The 16,034-nt window shown below is 31.6% G+C and overlaps 1 protein-coding gene across 1 annotated transcript; it reads right to left on the bottom strand.

Moving 5' to 3' along the window:
* Nucleotides 1-3,280: 3,280 nt before the first annotated feature.
* On the bottom strand, nt 3,281-6,089 carry LOC107628524 (cytochrome P450 83B1-like). Its single transcript, XM_016331168.3, has 2 exons — nt 5,069-6,089; nt 3,281-4,060 (listed from the first exon to the last, which is right to left on the bottom strand). Exons 1-2 carry the CDS (start codon nt 5,966-5,968, stop codon nt 3,428-3,430), a joined length of 1,533 nt encoding a protein of 510 aa, XP_016186654.1. The 5' UTR covers nt 5,969-6,089; the 3' UTR covers nt 3,281-3,427.
* Nucleotides 6,090-16,034: the final 9,945 nt, after the last annotated feature.

Here is a 16,034-nt window from a genome sequence, read left to right on the forward strand (position 1 = left end):
GAAGAAGAATGATGGATGGTGAAGGAGATCCATGTGAGGATGAGGAAGAAGCAGAGGAGAAGGGACCCACCGCCACGGTCTTCATAACCCACGGATCCGGCTTCGACACCGGTTGGCTCTTCCAGAAGATCTGCATCCTAGGCCATGGCCGCTCCGATAGTGGACGGGCTTGACCTTCTCTGCACCGCATGGAAGTGAAGAAGAAAAAGAAGGGTTGTTGTGAATGAGAAGAAGAAGAAGATGAAGAAGAAAGAAGATATGAGAAGAAGGGTTGTTATGAGAAGAAGAAGATGAAGGTGGGAACTGATGATGATGATGGGATGAGATTTGGGGTGGAGGGTCAGAGAGTAGGAAGAAGGGAATTGGGGGTGGGTTTGGGGTGTTGGGGGGGGGGGAGGAGAGATGCTGGGTGTGGGGTGGGGTGGGATTTTATTTTTTTAATATTATTTTTATTAATAGTTAAGGGTAATTTGGTCAAAAAATATAATTGAAGTAGAAAAGGACGATTTTATAACGTTTTATAATGTTGGGGATGATTTTAATAACAAAAAAAGTCAGGGACGATTTTGATTTTCACCTCAAACCTTAGGGACAAAAAAAGTACTTAACCCTATAAAATATTATACCATGATTTAATTACATATGTTTTAAATGATCATTCACGAGATTAATATAAAAAATAATTATTTTTATAAATATAACATTGTGTAATTAAATACATATATAAAATTGTTTTATACATATCAAAATTAAATTTATAAAAATATCTCAAAAAATATTACAATAACCTTAGAAGTGATGTTCTGATTTTTAATCCATGAGTAAAGAGTAAGGAAGTTTCTGGTCAGATATTGTTGATCTGAAGAAAATCGATCGAGAGATGTCTAGTAAGGATCTTTATGCACTATAAAAAAAATTAGTTCTTGCCATGCTTTTAAAGCGTGTCAAAGATGCGAAAAAAGCGTAGCGATAACTTTTCATCATGTTTTTTGAGTTATCGGTACGCTTTTGAAAGGATCACATCCGCGAGTGTAATAGTTGTTCTATCACCACGCTTTTATCGATCTATTGGTACAATTTATTTTTTGCCACGCTTTCATCTATTGTCACGTTTAAGAAAAGTGTACATACAGCAACGCTTTTAAAAACGTGCCGATTGAGTTGGTTTTGGCTACCCTTCGAAAACGTGTCGATAGGAGACATAAAGCGTGCCTTGCCAACTAGAACCTTTTGCGACGCATTCAAAGCGCGGCTTATTCCTTTGTCAAACTAAAAAAAGGGGAGAAAATAAAAAAAAAAGTATAAAATGAATTGATTTTTTATTTAATTACATGAGTTATTTACATGCTACAATTATAGTTAAAAAAATTAATTATATAACAATTAATAATTTAATTCCTAATGACTTTCTCATACTTCAAATTTTGTAATTTTGTGTGATTATCTTCTTACATTTTGCTTCAATCTCTCCAGTTTGTGCTTCTTTAGGACAGGCTCAAGGAAAGTAGAATTGGGGCTATAATGTTAGGACTAATGCTGCTGTTGGGATAGAAGAGGACCATGTGTGCCTGTTGTTCTCTATGGTCATATTTTTGAAGTGTAATAAAAAAAAAGCGTGGCCGAATCTCTAATAAATCACCACCCTTATAAAAGTATACCATTGACCTCTTTCGACACGTTTTTGAAGCATGGCAAGAAAAAGAGTGGCCAAATCTCTAATCAATTACTACCCTTCTAAAAGCGTGACCATTGACTTTTTTTTGCTACTCTTTTAAAGCGTGATAAGAAAAAAAGTATAGCGACAAACCTTTTTTTTGTAGTGATGGAATGTGTGCAACTTGTAGTGGGAGATGGCAATAAGACTACGTTTTGGAATAACAGATAGGCGAGAGAAGAGGTGTTAAATGATTTATTTTCAAGGTTGTTTATGCAAGCTATTAATAAAGATTGTGTTATTAGTTAGTGTGAGTTGTGAAATGGCTTGTCGTAAAAATGGAGTTTGCAATGGAGAAGACCGTTAAAAGTATGGGAAGAAACCAACTTGCATGACTTTCGACAGATTTTGCTAAGAGTAGGCTTTTTTTTATAGAAGAAATTGACAAGTTATGCTGGAAATATGACAGTAGTGGAAAATTTTTTCTGAAATATTTTTTACAAGTTTTCTATAAGAGTAGAGGGAAAAAGGAGGAGCCAAATATGTGCAACGTTGCGAAGAACTTATGGAGAAGTTTTGTGCCACCTCGTGTTGAGTTGCTGACTTGATTTGTTATCTTGAAAAAACTTAATACTAGGGATAAACTTAGTAAATATGATATCATTGATCAAGCTTTTGCGTTTTATGTATTCTGTGGAGTGAAAGTGGTGTTCACTATTTATTCTTTGCTTGTGACATATCTTAGAGGGTCTAGGGTAGTTTTCTGAACTCCTTTGGGGTCGTATTGGGTGTGGTCAGGAAATTACAAGGACTGTTTTGATTTGTGGACAATATGTTATGTGCCGAGAAGATTGAAAGTGGAGTGGATGATCTTATTTTTTTTTGCTTGTTCTTCTTTTTTTTATCATCATTATTATCTTTTTTTTTTATTTATTTATTTTTTTTTTTTATCTTTTCAAATTTCTTCTTATTTTACTCTCTTAACAAGAATAAGAACTAAAAAAAAAGAAAAGCACATAATACTGCAAAATTATTAAGAAGGGGATGAATCTACATTCATTCAACTAGAAGAAAGAAAGAAATAAGAAAAAAAAAAAGAAAAAATGCAGCATTAAAGAAGACATTTTTGTGCTTTTGTAGAAAAATTTCGGCGTAAAAACTAAGAAATTTATGTGTTAATGTTAAGAAATTTCGATATATTTTTATTTTGATAAGTTTTGCATAATTCAAAATTCTTTTTCTTTCTCTTACTCATCTTCTATTACTTCTTCTTCTTCATCTTCTTCTTATTTTATTTTCACATAATTCTTCTTGTTTCATTCTCTTAAGAGGAATAAAATAAAAAAGAAGAAAAATCAATGCTGCAAAATTTTTAGCAAGAAAAGGAAGAAAAAAAATGCACTAATAACAGCAGCAATAAAAGAATGACGATGAAGAAAAAACACACGAAAAAAAAGAAGGAAGAATACGAAGAAAAAAGAGGAATGCGAAGAAAAATGAGGATATGTTTATATTAGTGAAGCACGCATGTGTATACGTTGCATATAGTAAAAGTAAATAAGACTTAGTTATAAAAAAAACTTAGATGTGTAACAGAACTGTGTACGAGTAAATAAGAACAAGGCCTTTCATCTCAACAACCACACCTCCAAACTTTGCAAATTTGATATAATAATTATTCACATGTAAAGCTCCAACAAGCAGCACCTAAAGGCCAAATTATTTAATTTATTACAATCATCATATATGATAACCTTATTATTATTACCATTATTACATGAAGGGTTTTGCAAATAGGCAAAGAGGATTCTTCTTATGTTGAACAAGTCCAGGTAAGGCTTCAGTATCAATATCTTCCTTTTGAACTCCATCTGGCAACTCCCAATCAAAGCAATAAAGAAGATTAGCAAGTATGAGATCCAATGCCGCAATTGCCATATGCATCCCTGGACACTGTCTCCGACCAGAACTAAATGGAATCAAATCAAAATCTTGTCCACCAACATCTATGTTCTTGTCTAATAACAAGAATCTCTCTGGATAAAACTCTTCTGGATCCTTCCACTTCTCAGGGTCTCTATGTATAGCCCATGCATTTATGTACACTAATGTCTTGGATGGAATTTCATAGCCATCAATGATGCTAGCTTCTTTGGTTTCTCTTGGTAGAAGCAATGGCAATGGTAAATGCAACCTTAGTGTCTCTTTTATTACTGCCTTGAAATAGGTCAACTTTTGAATGTCATCTTCTTCTAAAAAATCTTTCTTGTTGTTGTTGTTGTTGCTTCTTAGTGTGGTTCTAATTTCTTCTTGAACTTTCTTCAACACTCTTGGATTTTTTATTAGAGCCGTCATTGCCCAAACACTTGTAGCTGCTGTTGTATCTGTTGCTCCTACAAGCATGTCCTGCCAAAGGAAATTCAATTTTTTTAAAAATATTTTACCAATATCTAAAAATGCAAAATCTGAAAAATGCTGCTTTTTTTTTCTTCATATTATATATATTTAATAAATTCTAGAATGTAAATAAATTTTTCCAATAATTAATTAACACACTAGAATTTTTACATTCTATTGTTAATTTTTGTATACGGACATTTATATATGCACACAAGAATAAGTATAAGGTTTAATTATTTGGTGAGTCTTTATAGTTTACTAAATTTATAATTAAACTTTTATATTTTTTTAATTAGATTCTTACATTATTTTTAATTTTATAATTTATTCCTTGTCAATGTAAAAAATATTAAACTTAACAAAATATTTATTTATAAATTAAAGATACCTACAATTAAAAATTTAATTAGATTTTTTATTATATATTTTTTTGTGAAGAATATTTTATTAATTTTAATATTTCTAAAATTAAAAAAATCTAATTACAAAATTAAAAATAATGTAAGAATTCAATTAAAAAATAATAGAGAAACCTAATATGTATTCATATTATAAAAAATTTATACGCAAACAAGTATCTACGTATTATAAATAATGAGTAATACTAAGAAGACAATAACAAATATATTTATTTTATTTAACTTAACATCTATAATTTTATATATTTAATATTTATAATTATATATTTATTATATATAAAAATATCTATTTATTTTAATAATAAATAAAAAATACAAAATAAAAAATAAATGCATTAAGCCAAAAAAAAAAGTTAGAACTCTTTAAATTTCTCAAATTATGATTTTCAAGCATTATACTAAATCATTATATTAATGCACTCATGTTTAAAGGTGTTCTATATGAATATTAATTACATATTAGCAAAAAAATTATTCGTCACCTAACGGTTACAAATAATCAGCATGCTTTCATCTATGTTATTGAAATAAAGATATATATTCATCAAAATTTAAGAGAATAAATAAGGATATAGAGGGAGAAAAGATTTCAAACCATGAAAATTGCTTTGATGTGATCATAAGTAAGGTCTATGGAAAACCAACGTTGTTTCTTCAACTGAAGCAACACATCAATCATATCCTCTTCTTCCGGATTAGTCTTTCTATTTGGATCCATGTGTTCATCAATCACCTCTTGATAGAACTCATCCAACTCCTTAAAATTCTCATAAAGACGTTTATTCAATCCATTGATTCTATCAATCCAACCCAAGAAAGGAATGTAATCCGAAACAAAGAAGCTAGTGAACATTTCTTCACACTCATTTAGCATACTATGAAACCTACTCCTTTCAGCTCCTTCATCATCATACCTTCTCCCAAAAGCACTTCTACAAATGATAGTGCTAGTGAGAGACATTAATGCATCATTCAAATTTGTTACTTTAGAAGATGAGGCATGTTTGGATATTTTCTTTAACATTTGTTTTACCTCAAAGTGTCTTATTGAGGAAAAGCTTGAGACACGCCTAGCACTTAGGACATGTGTAACACTTATTTTTCTAACTTCTCTCCAATAATCACCACATGAAGAGAATGCAATATCTAAGCCATTATAGGACAATTTTTGTTGGCCAAGTAATCTTGGTCTTCCACAAAATTCATGATCATGGTTTTTTAGTACCTCTTTGGCAAGTTTTGATGAGGAAATGATAATGGCAGGCCTTAATCCTAATTGAAGGGAGAAAATTGGGCCATATTTCTTGAAGAGTTGACATAGTTGAAGGTGAAGAATGGTGTTATCTAGTTGATGAAGGTTTCCTATTAAGGGAAGGCCTCTAGGACCAGGAGGAAAAGATGGATTATTCTTAAGAGTCCTATAGAATTGGAAGATGAGAAATAGAAACATAGGTATTATTGCTAGGTAGAAAATTAGAAGTGGTGGTAACTCCATTTTCAATAATATAAATGAGATATTAAAAGTTTAGCACTCTCAAACTCACCAACACTCACAAGAAAAAAATAGAGGAGACAAGAAGCTTTTCTTCAATACATAAGTTAAGTATATATTATATACTCCTTACAATATTGATGCCTTTATATAGGCCAAGCTAGCTTAATAAAATAATATATCTATCATAATTACTAAGAATAATGCTTTTACACAGTGCTTATGGCCAACTTGCAATAATAATAGAGTTTGATTTGATTGAAAACATTAGTTGATCTGTCAAATTTGTTTTCTAAATATGTGTGGTCATGATAAACTTGTAACCATTCTCAATGGGATAATTAAGCTTGATGTATATATCGACGATGGAACACGTGTATACTCAACTTTCTTTGAGTTATGTATATATAAACACCAAATTAATCAAATTAAAAACTGAAACTAAATCAAGTTATTTTAGATAAATCAGTATTCCTAAGTAAAAGACTGAACTAAAACCGCCACAACATTTTATGAAAAAATAGTTTATTAAAAACTACTTTTTTTTTTTTACTTAAAACTAAATAAAATTGATTTCACTAAAGAGCATCATTTCTCTTCTAAATTGCCCTGACTGCTTGCATTAGGCCGACTACATCGATGTTAAAATTGATTGATTATTTATATATTAACCGGTTAAAATCAATTTTTGATATGCTAAAAAATTGGTTTTTTTTAATATAAACCGGTTTAAAACCAAGTTGCTATCTAAAAGTAATTTGATATAATTTTCAAACCAGTTAAAATAATATTGATACGGTTCAATTCAATTTCTAAACAATTACTCTTGATGGTAACAATTAAATTAACGTAGAGTTATTTTTAATTTTCTCAACAATAGGAAAAAGTGAGTAAGACACTGCACATATATATATAATAAAAATAAAGTGACAACATATGGTAATTAATTAGAAGTTAAAAAGATTCTAATAATAGTAAATTTGGCTGGAAGTGCTAGCCTAGTTATAAAGTTGAAAGGCTTATGTAAGATGAGAGCGTCTACTAATACTTTATTATAAATATTGATGTGTATACATAGATTAAAAAACAACAAGAACAGCATATCACAAATTTTCAAGAACCATCATATATTCCAGGAACTCTATTTTGCTTAGATTTTTAATGGCCAATTAAATAGAATATGGCGTGCGTGCTGGCAAAACAGTTCCAAAAACTAAAACAACTCGCTAGTGTCATCATCCATCTTGATAAGCCGTGCGATTTGAATCGATTAAAAAAACTAACCCAATTCGAAGTATATAATAACAAAGCTGCTACATATACAAGTTTTTTTGACATATAAGTTGGTCCAAATCCAACAAAAACAACCATTAGTTTAGATTGCGAGTAAATACACGCTTCTCCAACTCTAGAATAGCGCGAAAACCATTATGATAAACGGTTCTTCTCCCTCAATCAAAACCGCAACACTCAAAATTCAAACAATAATCAAAATCTTTAAAAAATTTTCAAAATCTTCGCGAAAAGTGAAAGAAGTTTCGAAGCTGAATTCGAAAAGAAGTGTGAGAAAATGAAATAAGAAGACGAAGAAGAAGAAGCAACAGAAGATGGGGAGGATGAAGAGGAAGAGTTTTAAATTATGCAAAACTTACCAGCACAAAAGCATCAAAAATTCCTAAACAATACACATAAATATCTTAGTTTCATACCGAAATTTATTGCAAATACACAAAAATATTTTCTTTAATGCTGCATTTTGTTCTTCTTTTTTTTCTTATTCCTTTCTTTCTTTTAGTTGAATGAATATAAATTCATCATCTTCTAAGTAATTTTGCAGCATTATGTGTTTCTTCTTCTTCTTTGTTTAATTTTTTTGTTTTTATTCTTGTTAAAAGAGTAAAACAAGAAGAAATTTGAGAAGGTAAAACAAGAAGGAAAAGATGAATAAGAAAAAAAAGAAGAAGAAGATGGTGATAATAATGAAAAAGAAGAAGCAACAGCAGAAGATGAGGAGGAGGAAGATGAAGAATTTTGAATTATGCAGAACTTATCAGTACAAAAACACCGAAAATTCTTAAATAATACACATAAATATCTTAGTTTTAAACTGAAATTTGCTGCAAATACACAAAAATATTTTCTTTAGTGCTGCATTTTTTTTTCTTTTTTTCTTATTTCTTTCTTTCTTTTAGTTGAATGAATGTAAGTTCATCCTCTTTCAAGTAATTTTGCACCATTATATATTTTTTTCTTCTTTATTTGATTTTTTTATTTTTATTCTTGTTAAAAGAGTAAAACAAGAAGAAACTTGAGAAGGTAAAACAAGAAGGAAAAGATGAATAAGAAAAAAAAGAAGAAGAAAATGATAATGATGATGATGATAATGAAAAAAAAAGAAGAAGCAATAGAAGATGAGGAGGAGAAAGAGGAAGAGTTTTGAATTATGCAGAATTTATCAGCACACATACACCGAAAATTCTTAAATAATACACATAAATATCTTAGTTTTATACCAAAATTAGCTACAAATACACAAAAAAAAAATTAATACTGCATTTTTTTCTTCTTTTTCTTATTTCTTTCTTTTTTTTAGTTGAATGAATGTAGGTTCATCACTTCATCCTCTTCCAAGTAATTTTGTAGTATTATGTGTTTCTTCTTTTTCTTTGTTTGATTTTTTTTGTTTTTGTTTTTATTCTTGTTAAGAGAGTAAAATAAAAAGAAAGTTGAGAAGGTAAAACAAGAAGAAAAAGATAAATAAGAAAAAAAAGAATATGATGATAATAATGATGAAAAAGAAGAAGAAGAAGAAGCAGCAGCAAAAGATTAGGAGAAAGGAGAAGAAGAGTTTTGAATGATGCAGAACTTATTAGTATACATACACTAAAAAATTTTTAAACAATACACATAAATATCTTAATTTTACACCAAAATTTGTTGTAAATGCACAAAAATATTTTTTTAATGCAGAACTTCTATATTACATTCAATTCAAACCATCAACGATGAACATCAATTTTCACAAATGAAAACAACATTATTCACCTACAGAATCATAAACTATTAATGAAACATTAACTGGAATTGAAGAACCACACCTCAGCCACTTGATTGGATTCAAAACAATAATTTACTTCGCTCTGGTTTAATTGACAATTTGAACTTGAATCATTCATTATCTTCAACAACGAGATAACTGTTCAAAACTGATTTTAGAGCATGATTTCAAAAACGTATAGAACGAAGGAAATCGTGAAAACGAAGAAAGAGAACACAGAGAACGAATGAAGAGAAACACAGAGATGGAAGAGAACGTAGATTGAAAACACTGAGAAAATTTGAAAACGAAAATGAAATCCTTTTAAAAAAGGCAGTTATATATTCGCGCTTTGATTGAAAAGTTAGTTAAATAGTGGCGCGTGAGATGAATTAGGTTAAAGAGACTTGTGTGGACTAGTATCGAAAAATAACTTATATGTAGAGAATATTTTATATAATAATTTGGTGTGGTTTAAATGTGAAGATTTTGTTGTTATTTTTAAATTTAATTCAAGTCGAATTATTTGGATTGATCGATTTATTCTGCTTTTTCAAAATTAAAATCTTAAGATTTATCACTAAAAAATAGAAATAATTTCAAGTTGCTAAAATAAATAAATTTTATTTTACATACATAAAATGTTTAGTAAATAATAATAATAACATATGAATAAGATAAAAATGTGTAATAAATTAATTATAATATATGTAAAATTTTAAACTTAATAACAAAATAATAATATTATATTATCTTGTACGATTTCAAATTGGATTGGATTTGAAAAGTGTATCTAAGATTTGATCTAATTCATGCGATTTGATAAAGAATAAAATTCAATTAAAATTCAAATTAATTTGGTTTTGATAAGTTTTTAGTTTGGATTGAATTTTTTTTTGTGACTTGAAACAAAATAAACAAGAAAGAAAAGACACTAAAGGAAAGTATGCATATCCCCTAAAACAATCTCCATTAATTCTGGTTAGGAAGCAACCATTCCGTATAGGGTTGGTCATTTCGCACTGCAAGCTTAGCCATGTAGTCAGCAACAACATTTGCAGTCCTCTAGATAAGAGTTAGGCTTACTATTCATTTTCTGTTTTGAAACTCTTGAATTTTGTCAATGATATCAGCACTATTACCAGGAGTATAATGAATAATAGCACTATAAGCATCAAGGCAGTCCACTTCACAAATGATTTCATTAAAACTGCAGTCCCAGGCTAAACACAACCCACTCAACATACCCAGAAGCTCACATCGCACAATGGTATCCACCAGAATAGAATCCGAACACCCCTTGATTCAAGTCCCTGCGCTATCTCAAAGAATGCAGCCGAAGCCGGCTCGGTGCTGAGTGGACAAAATACTAGCATCACAATTTAATTTGATCACAGAGGCAGGAGGGGAGTTCCGAGAAAAAGATGCAGAAATCGGATGTAAGGTTCTTCCTACAAAAAAAACTAAGAAAATCCTTAGCTTCTTATTTAATTAAAAATGTTACTTTCATAGTGCTCCAAGATTTCTCCCCATTGAAAACATCGTTATTACGATCTCACCAAATCCACCACAACGTTGTCGAGAAAAGGCATTAACGAGAAGAAGAATAGCATCTAATCCACTTAAAAAAGTCCATGTCCAGATCACTTGGCATTCTACCAATGCCCAACGAGTATCACACCGCCTACGCTTTATTGCAATCCCTAAAGCAATGGGTTGCGCACTAGAACAATTAGGATTTGATGTTTTATTGAATGCATGTATGTTCTAATTTATGCATGCAGCTGTTTTTTCTGTGAAAACGGTTATATTTATTTGATGGATATCTCTGAATTAAAGAGAAGCTTTGTCGAATTATCGTTTAAATTGGTTAAAACATGTTTGGTTTGTCAGAAAATGATAATTGTATTTGACGGGAGATTCTAATTATAGGGTATACTCTACCAAAATTTCTAAAAGTTTTAATAAGTTGTGTTGTTGGTTGAATTCTAAGGTGTGTGTTGTAATATGATTCCAAGTCATTGTCTATGGATGTATAATAGGGATAACAGTAGACGGGAGGGAGGGAGGGTGTTTAAAACCTAAATTCTTTTAGAGGGTTGATGCATTTATCACGTATGTCTTCAGCATGGAACCGTTTAGATCTGAAGGGTGTATCTAGTTGTCCGTGTTAAAAGTGTCGGCTAACTAAGTGGTTAGGACATGTGGATATAACGCTTCACCTCCACCGTAACGGGTTCGAGGATAGTATTGGATATGGATGGAACATGGAGAAGTGAACGAGCAGGAAATTAACCGGTTTGCCTCTAATTTGAATAGGTCTGATTGTCGATCAACGAGGGTTCGAGTGGTCCATATTACTTAAACATGGAAGAAATGACTTGAGAGGCTAACCAAGAGGAATACAACGAGATGGTATTTGATACAACTGGTGTTACAAAATTGGAAGAGGCTGAAGAAGAGCCTAACCCAAAGACAAAGAGATTTTATCATCTGTGAGAATCTACTGTAAAACTTTGTTTGAGGGGTGCGTTCATTCAGAGTTGTCTGCATGTGTTAGAATGATGAGTATAAAGTTGGAGTCAAATCATACTCAAGAGTCTTTTGATAAGTGGGTCACCTTTTGCAACGAATTGATATCTGTCGGGTCTACTAGCATTTCCCGAAACTAGTACGAAGCAAAGAAGCTAGTTTCGAAATTGGGTCTACATTCGGTAAAAATTTATTGTTATTTGAATGGTTGTATGCTACAAGACAGATCCAAACTTCACTGAATACAGATTTTGTAGATTACCGAGATTCCAAGTTGAGAGAGAACAGACTGGTAAATGCCGGTTAAAGAGAATTCCAATGAAATAGATGCACTACTTGCCCTTAATTCCTAAGTTGAAATGATTGTATGCATCGATGAGTTTTCTCACATGACCTGGCATAGTAACAACAAGAGAGATGATGAAATCATGACACATCCGTCACATGGAGAAGCTTGGAAGCATTTTGATAGGGTACATCCTACATTTGCGAGCGAGCTCAGAAACGTTAGACTAACTTTGTGCTCTGACGGGTTCGAACCGAATTTCAATTTCGATAAAACGTATTCTTGTTGGCCTGTAGTCATGACACCTTATAACTTTTGTCCCAAAATGTGCGTAAAGGACCCATACATGTTCCTAACTTGCATCATACCTTGTCTCATCAATCCAAAGGCTAAAATAGATGTCTACTTGCAGTCCTTGGTGGGTGAGTTAAAGGAGTTGTGGATCTATGGTGTAGAACATATGATATTTCGATGAAGATAAACTTCCAACTGTGGGCTACATTGATGTGGACCATTAATTACTTTTCTGCATACAGCAAGTTGTCAAGTTGGTCCACTCAGAACATAATGATATATCCCATTTGTATGGAGGATACAAAGTCATTTTGGTTGAAGAATGGTGGTAAGAATTCGTGGTTTGATTGTCATCAAAGATTCCTGGACATAGATCATCCTTTTTAGCGCAACAAGGACTCGTTCAAAAAGAATAAAAGTGAACAAGAAGAGACACTTGTGAAGTTTGGTGGTAGGCAATTCCAAAGATCATCGATAACGGGACAAACCTGAGACCTCCGGGATATGGCAGGGAGCATAATTGGACTAAATAGAGTATATTTAGGAAGTTGTCTTATTAGAAAGACAACTTAGTACGACATTGTCTTGATGTGATGCACATTAAAAAAACGTGTTTGATAATATCATGCACACAATAATGGATGATGAGCCAACAAAGGACAATGATAAGGCTATGTTAGACTTGGTGGACATTTGCAGGAGGCCATATTTAAACTTAAAAAGACTTTATAACAGGCGGTGGGCTAAATCAAAGGCGGTGTTTGCTCTAACGAAGGAGCAGAGACAAAATATTTAATTTATAAGTGGATTAGAGGATTAAGATTTTCTGATGGTTATGCCTCTAACTTGAGAAGGTGTGCAAACGTGTCACAAAATAGCTAGGTTGAAGAGTCATGATTGTCACGTCTTCATGGAGTCTTTGCTTCTTGTCATGTTCAAAGAACTTTCAACCAATATCTGAAAACCTCTCACACGAAAAATAAGTGAGTTCTTTAGGGAGTTATGTGCTACGAAACTTAGAATTAATAATCTCACAGTTATGGAAAAAAATATTCCCATTATAATTTGTAAGCTATAGAGGATATTCCCTCCATCCTTTTTTGATGTTATGGAACACTTAGCAACCCACTTACTGTACGAAGTAATACTATGTGGGCCGGTCCAAGTTTGATGGATGTACCCATTTGAGAGGATAATTGGTTCATTCAAGCGTACCGTAAAGAACACAGCCCCGATTGAGGGCAACAAGCATTCCTAGCTAAGGAAACATCAGCATTTCGCTCATTCTATTTTCAACCTCATATTGAGTTACGTAGAACAAGGGTTGCAAAGAACAATGAGAGGGGAGAATCATCGTCAAGTGAAACAACATATCCAATATTTGCTATGGAAGGAGCTGCAACGGGTGCGGACAGTGACTATTGGTTAGAGAAGAAGGAAATTGATACTGCACATCTACATGTATCGCTTAACTGTGACCAAAATTTACCCTACCTCATGTGAGTTTTTTAAGTTTTCGTAAATATTGCAATTAGTAAGATACTAACATCTTAATCTAATCAAAACTTCTTTATCCTATTCTATCATATAGGTTATTTCAAGAGGCAAATTATGATATCTCATTGAACAATTTTTCACGTTGGTTCAGAGAATACATCAGCATGTATCTAACTGACACAACAGATTCGAAACTAGTTGCACTTAGTTAGGGCCCAATGAATAAGGGCACTAGCTACCCGATATACAATGTCAATGGATATCAATTCCATTCTTTATAGTGGTTGATTGAAAAGAAAACAGATAACACTGGAATTTGAGTTCGTGGGGATACAGGCGGTGGTCATTCTGATTGGTTTGGTGTGTTGCACAACATAATTCAATTGGAGTATTTCTGTCGCATTACGTACAAGGTGTGCATGTTTAAACATGAATGGTATGACCCAAGTTCACGATAAGGAATACAAAAGCACAAAGACTATGATATCATTGAAGTTAATGTAACTAGGAAATATAGGCACTACGATCCTTTTATTCTACATCAAAATGCACGACAGATATACTATTTGCTATATCCAGGTTCATGCAAGTCTAGTTGGGTGGTTGTGGTTAAGATTAAGCCAAGAGGCCACATCGAGTCTGATGATAGGACAGATGGTCAAGAACCTTACCAGATTGATGACCCTACTCCTTCAAAAATGGTGGTTGATACCGATAAGTCGATCACCTTTAGGTCGGTTGTTATGGATGATGACATCATTGATTTTGGAATAGATGCCGACACACTACCACCATAGGATGACGATCTTCATGGAAAAGACAGGATCGATGGCGATAAAGAAGAGGAAGACGTGTTCAATGATTAGAAAACTATCTTGGAAGAGGAGGATGGTGAACCAGAAGAAGAAGATGATGAATCTGAATAAGGTTAATGTAAATATAGTTCTATCTTATGTATTTCTTTACCAAACTTTGAGAAGAATGTAATATAATTAGCATTATTTTAGATATTCCGATTATTATTATTTCGTATTTTTAATTTGTATATATGAAATTTCACATCAAGTTTAAAGCACTGTTCCAATTATTAATTATCGGGGTATATTATAGATAGACGAAAAAAATTATTTAAAAAAGTCGTCTACCGTCAAAATATACCGATGGTAACAGCCCAACTAATTTTTCAAAAAAAAATTAGAAAAAGTATTACCATCAGATGTACGGTCAGATTAAGGTGGTGTGAAGCTGTATTCTTTGATACCAACGATTTTTTGACGGTAGGTGGTAACAGATTTTGTTTCCTTGAAATCCATATTTCGCCGCTAAATCCAACGTAGATTACCGTCGGACGAATAAATCCGACGGTAATTTATTTCCGGCGAGGTTTATTACGTCGAATAGGTTCCGACAAAAAATTTGACGGTAAAACTATTTACCGTCAGATTTGATTCATTTTTTCGACAGTAAATTCAACGGTACTCAACTTTTTTTTTTTTTGTAGTGAGTACACATATCACCTCGTGTATTATTTTGGCTTAAAATACTTATGTCCAATTTTCAAGTATTTTGAGAATTTTACTAATAGAATGAAGGTACAAAAGACATAATTTGCAAAGAGAATTATCAGGCTATAGTTTTTTACTCAGATTGAATTGCAGTCAATTTAAGAACTTTTGATATATCACTTAACTTCTCAAACAAGACTTAGATTGAATACCTAATTAATCTAAGAATGTTAGATATTATTTTCTCTCAAATTTTCTCAGGACTATCAAGTAACTCAGATTGATTTCTCACTAACTTCAAAACTTTACATATTCTTACCTCAACTTTTTTCAAAAGATAACAAGTAATTCAATTGGATACTCCACCAATAAAAAATCTTATATATTTACGTGACTTTCTCAAACAATACTCAAATTAAATCACAACTTAATTTAAGGACTTTAGAAAAGATAGAATAGTATTATAAACAAATAAGTTAATCATGTTATCAAATAAATAGTAAAAAAAGAAAAATACTAAAAACAAATAAGTAATCAATTCAAAACATAAAAACAAATATATTGATATATTATATTCGATAAATACTAAAAACGTCAACTATAATTCTCATAGTCATTTTTGTCTTTATCATTTTCGTCCTCATCTGATTCCATTTGGGATGGCGACAATAATAATAAAACATTACTTAAATTACTTGGGTTCTAACTTTCTTGTAATAGATAATATAAATCTTATTCTATTTTTTCTATTCTAACTTTATCTTTTTAACTTAGCCATTTTAATTTTGTGTCTCTTTTCTAATGCGCCAAACGTGGATCTAATAAGTTACATCAAAATATTTTTTTTTTCATTTATTTAAGTTATTCATCATATTTGTGTTATGTGCATCCAATCCTCTCAACTTATCGTAATACTTG

This window comes from Arachis ipaensis, chromosome B2, assembly GCF_059453495.1.
Source record: "Arachis ipaensis isolate K30076 ecotype BB chromosome B2, ASM5945349v1, whole genome shotgun sequence".
NCBI classification, from domain to species: domain Eukaryota; kingdom Viridiplantae; phylum Streptophyta; class Magnoliopsida; order Fabales; family Fabaceae; genus Arachis; species Arachis ipaensis.

Coding starts and splice junctions, on each gene's coding strand:
- LOC107628524 (XM_016331168.3), bottom strand. CDS start 5,968: ATGGAGTTACCACCACTTCTAATTTTCTACCTAGCAATAATACCTATG. Junction 4,061..5,068: donor ACATCAAAGCAATTTTCATG/GTTTGAAATCTT, acceptor TTCCTTTGGCAG/GACATGCTTGTAGGAGCAAC.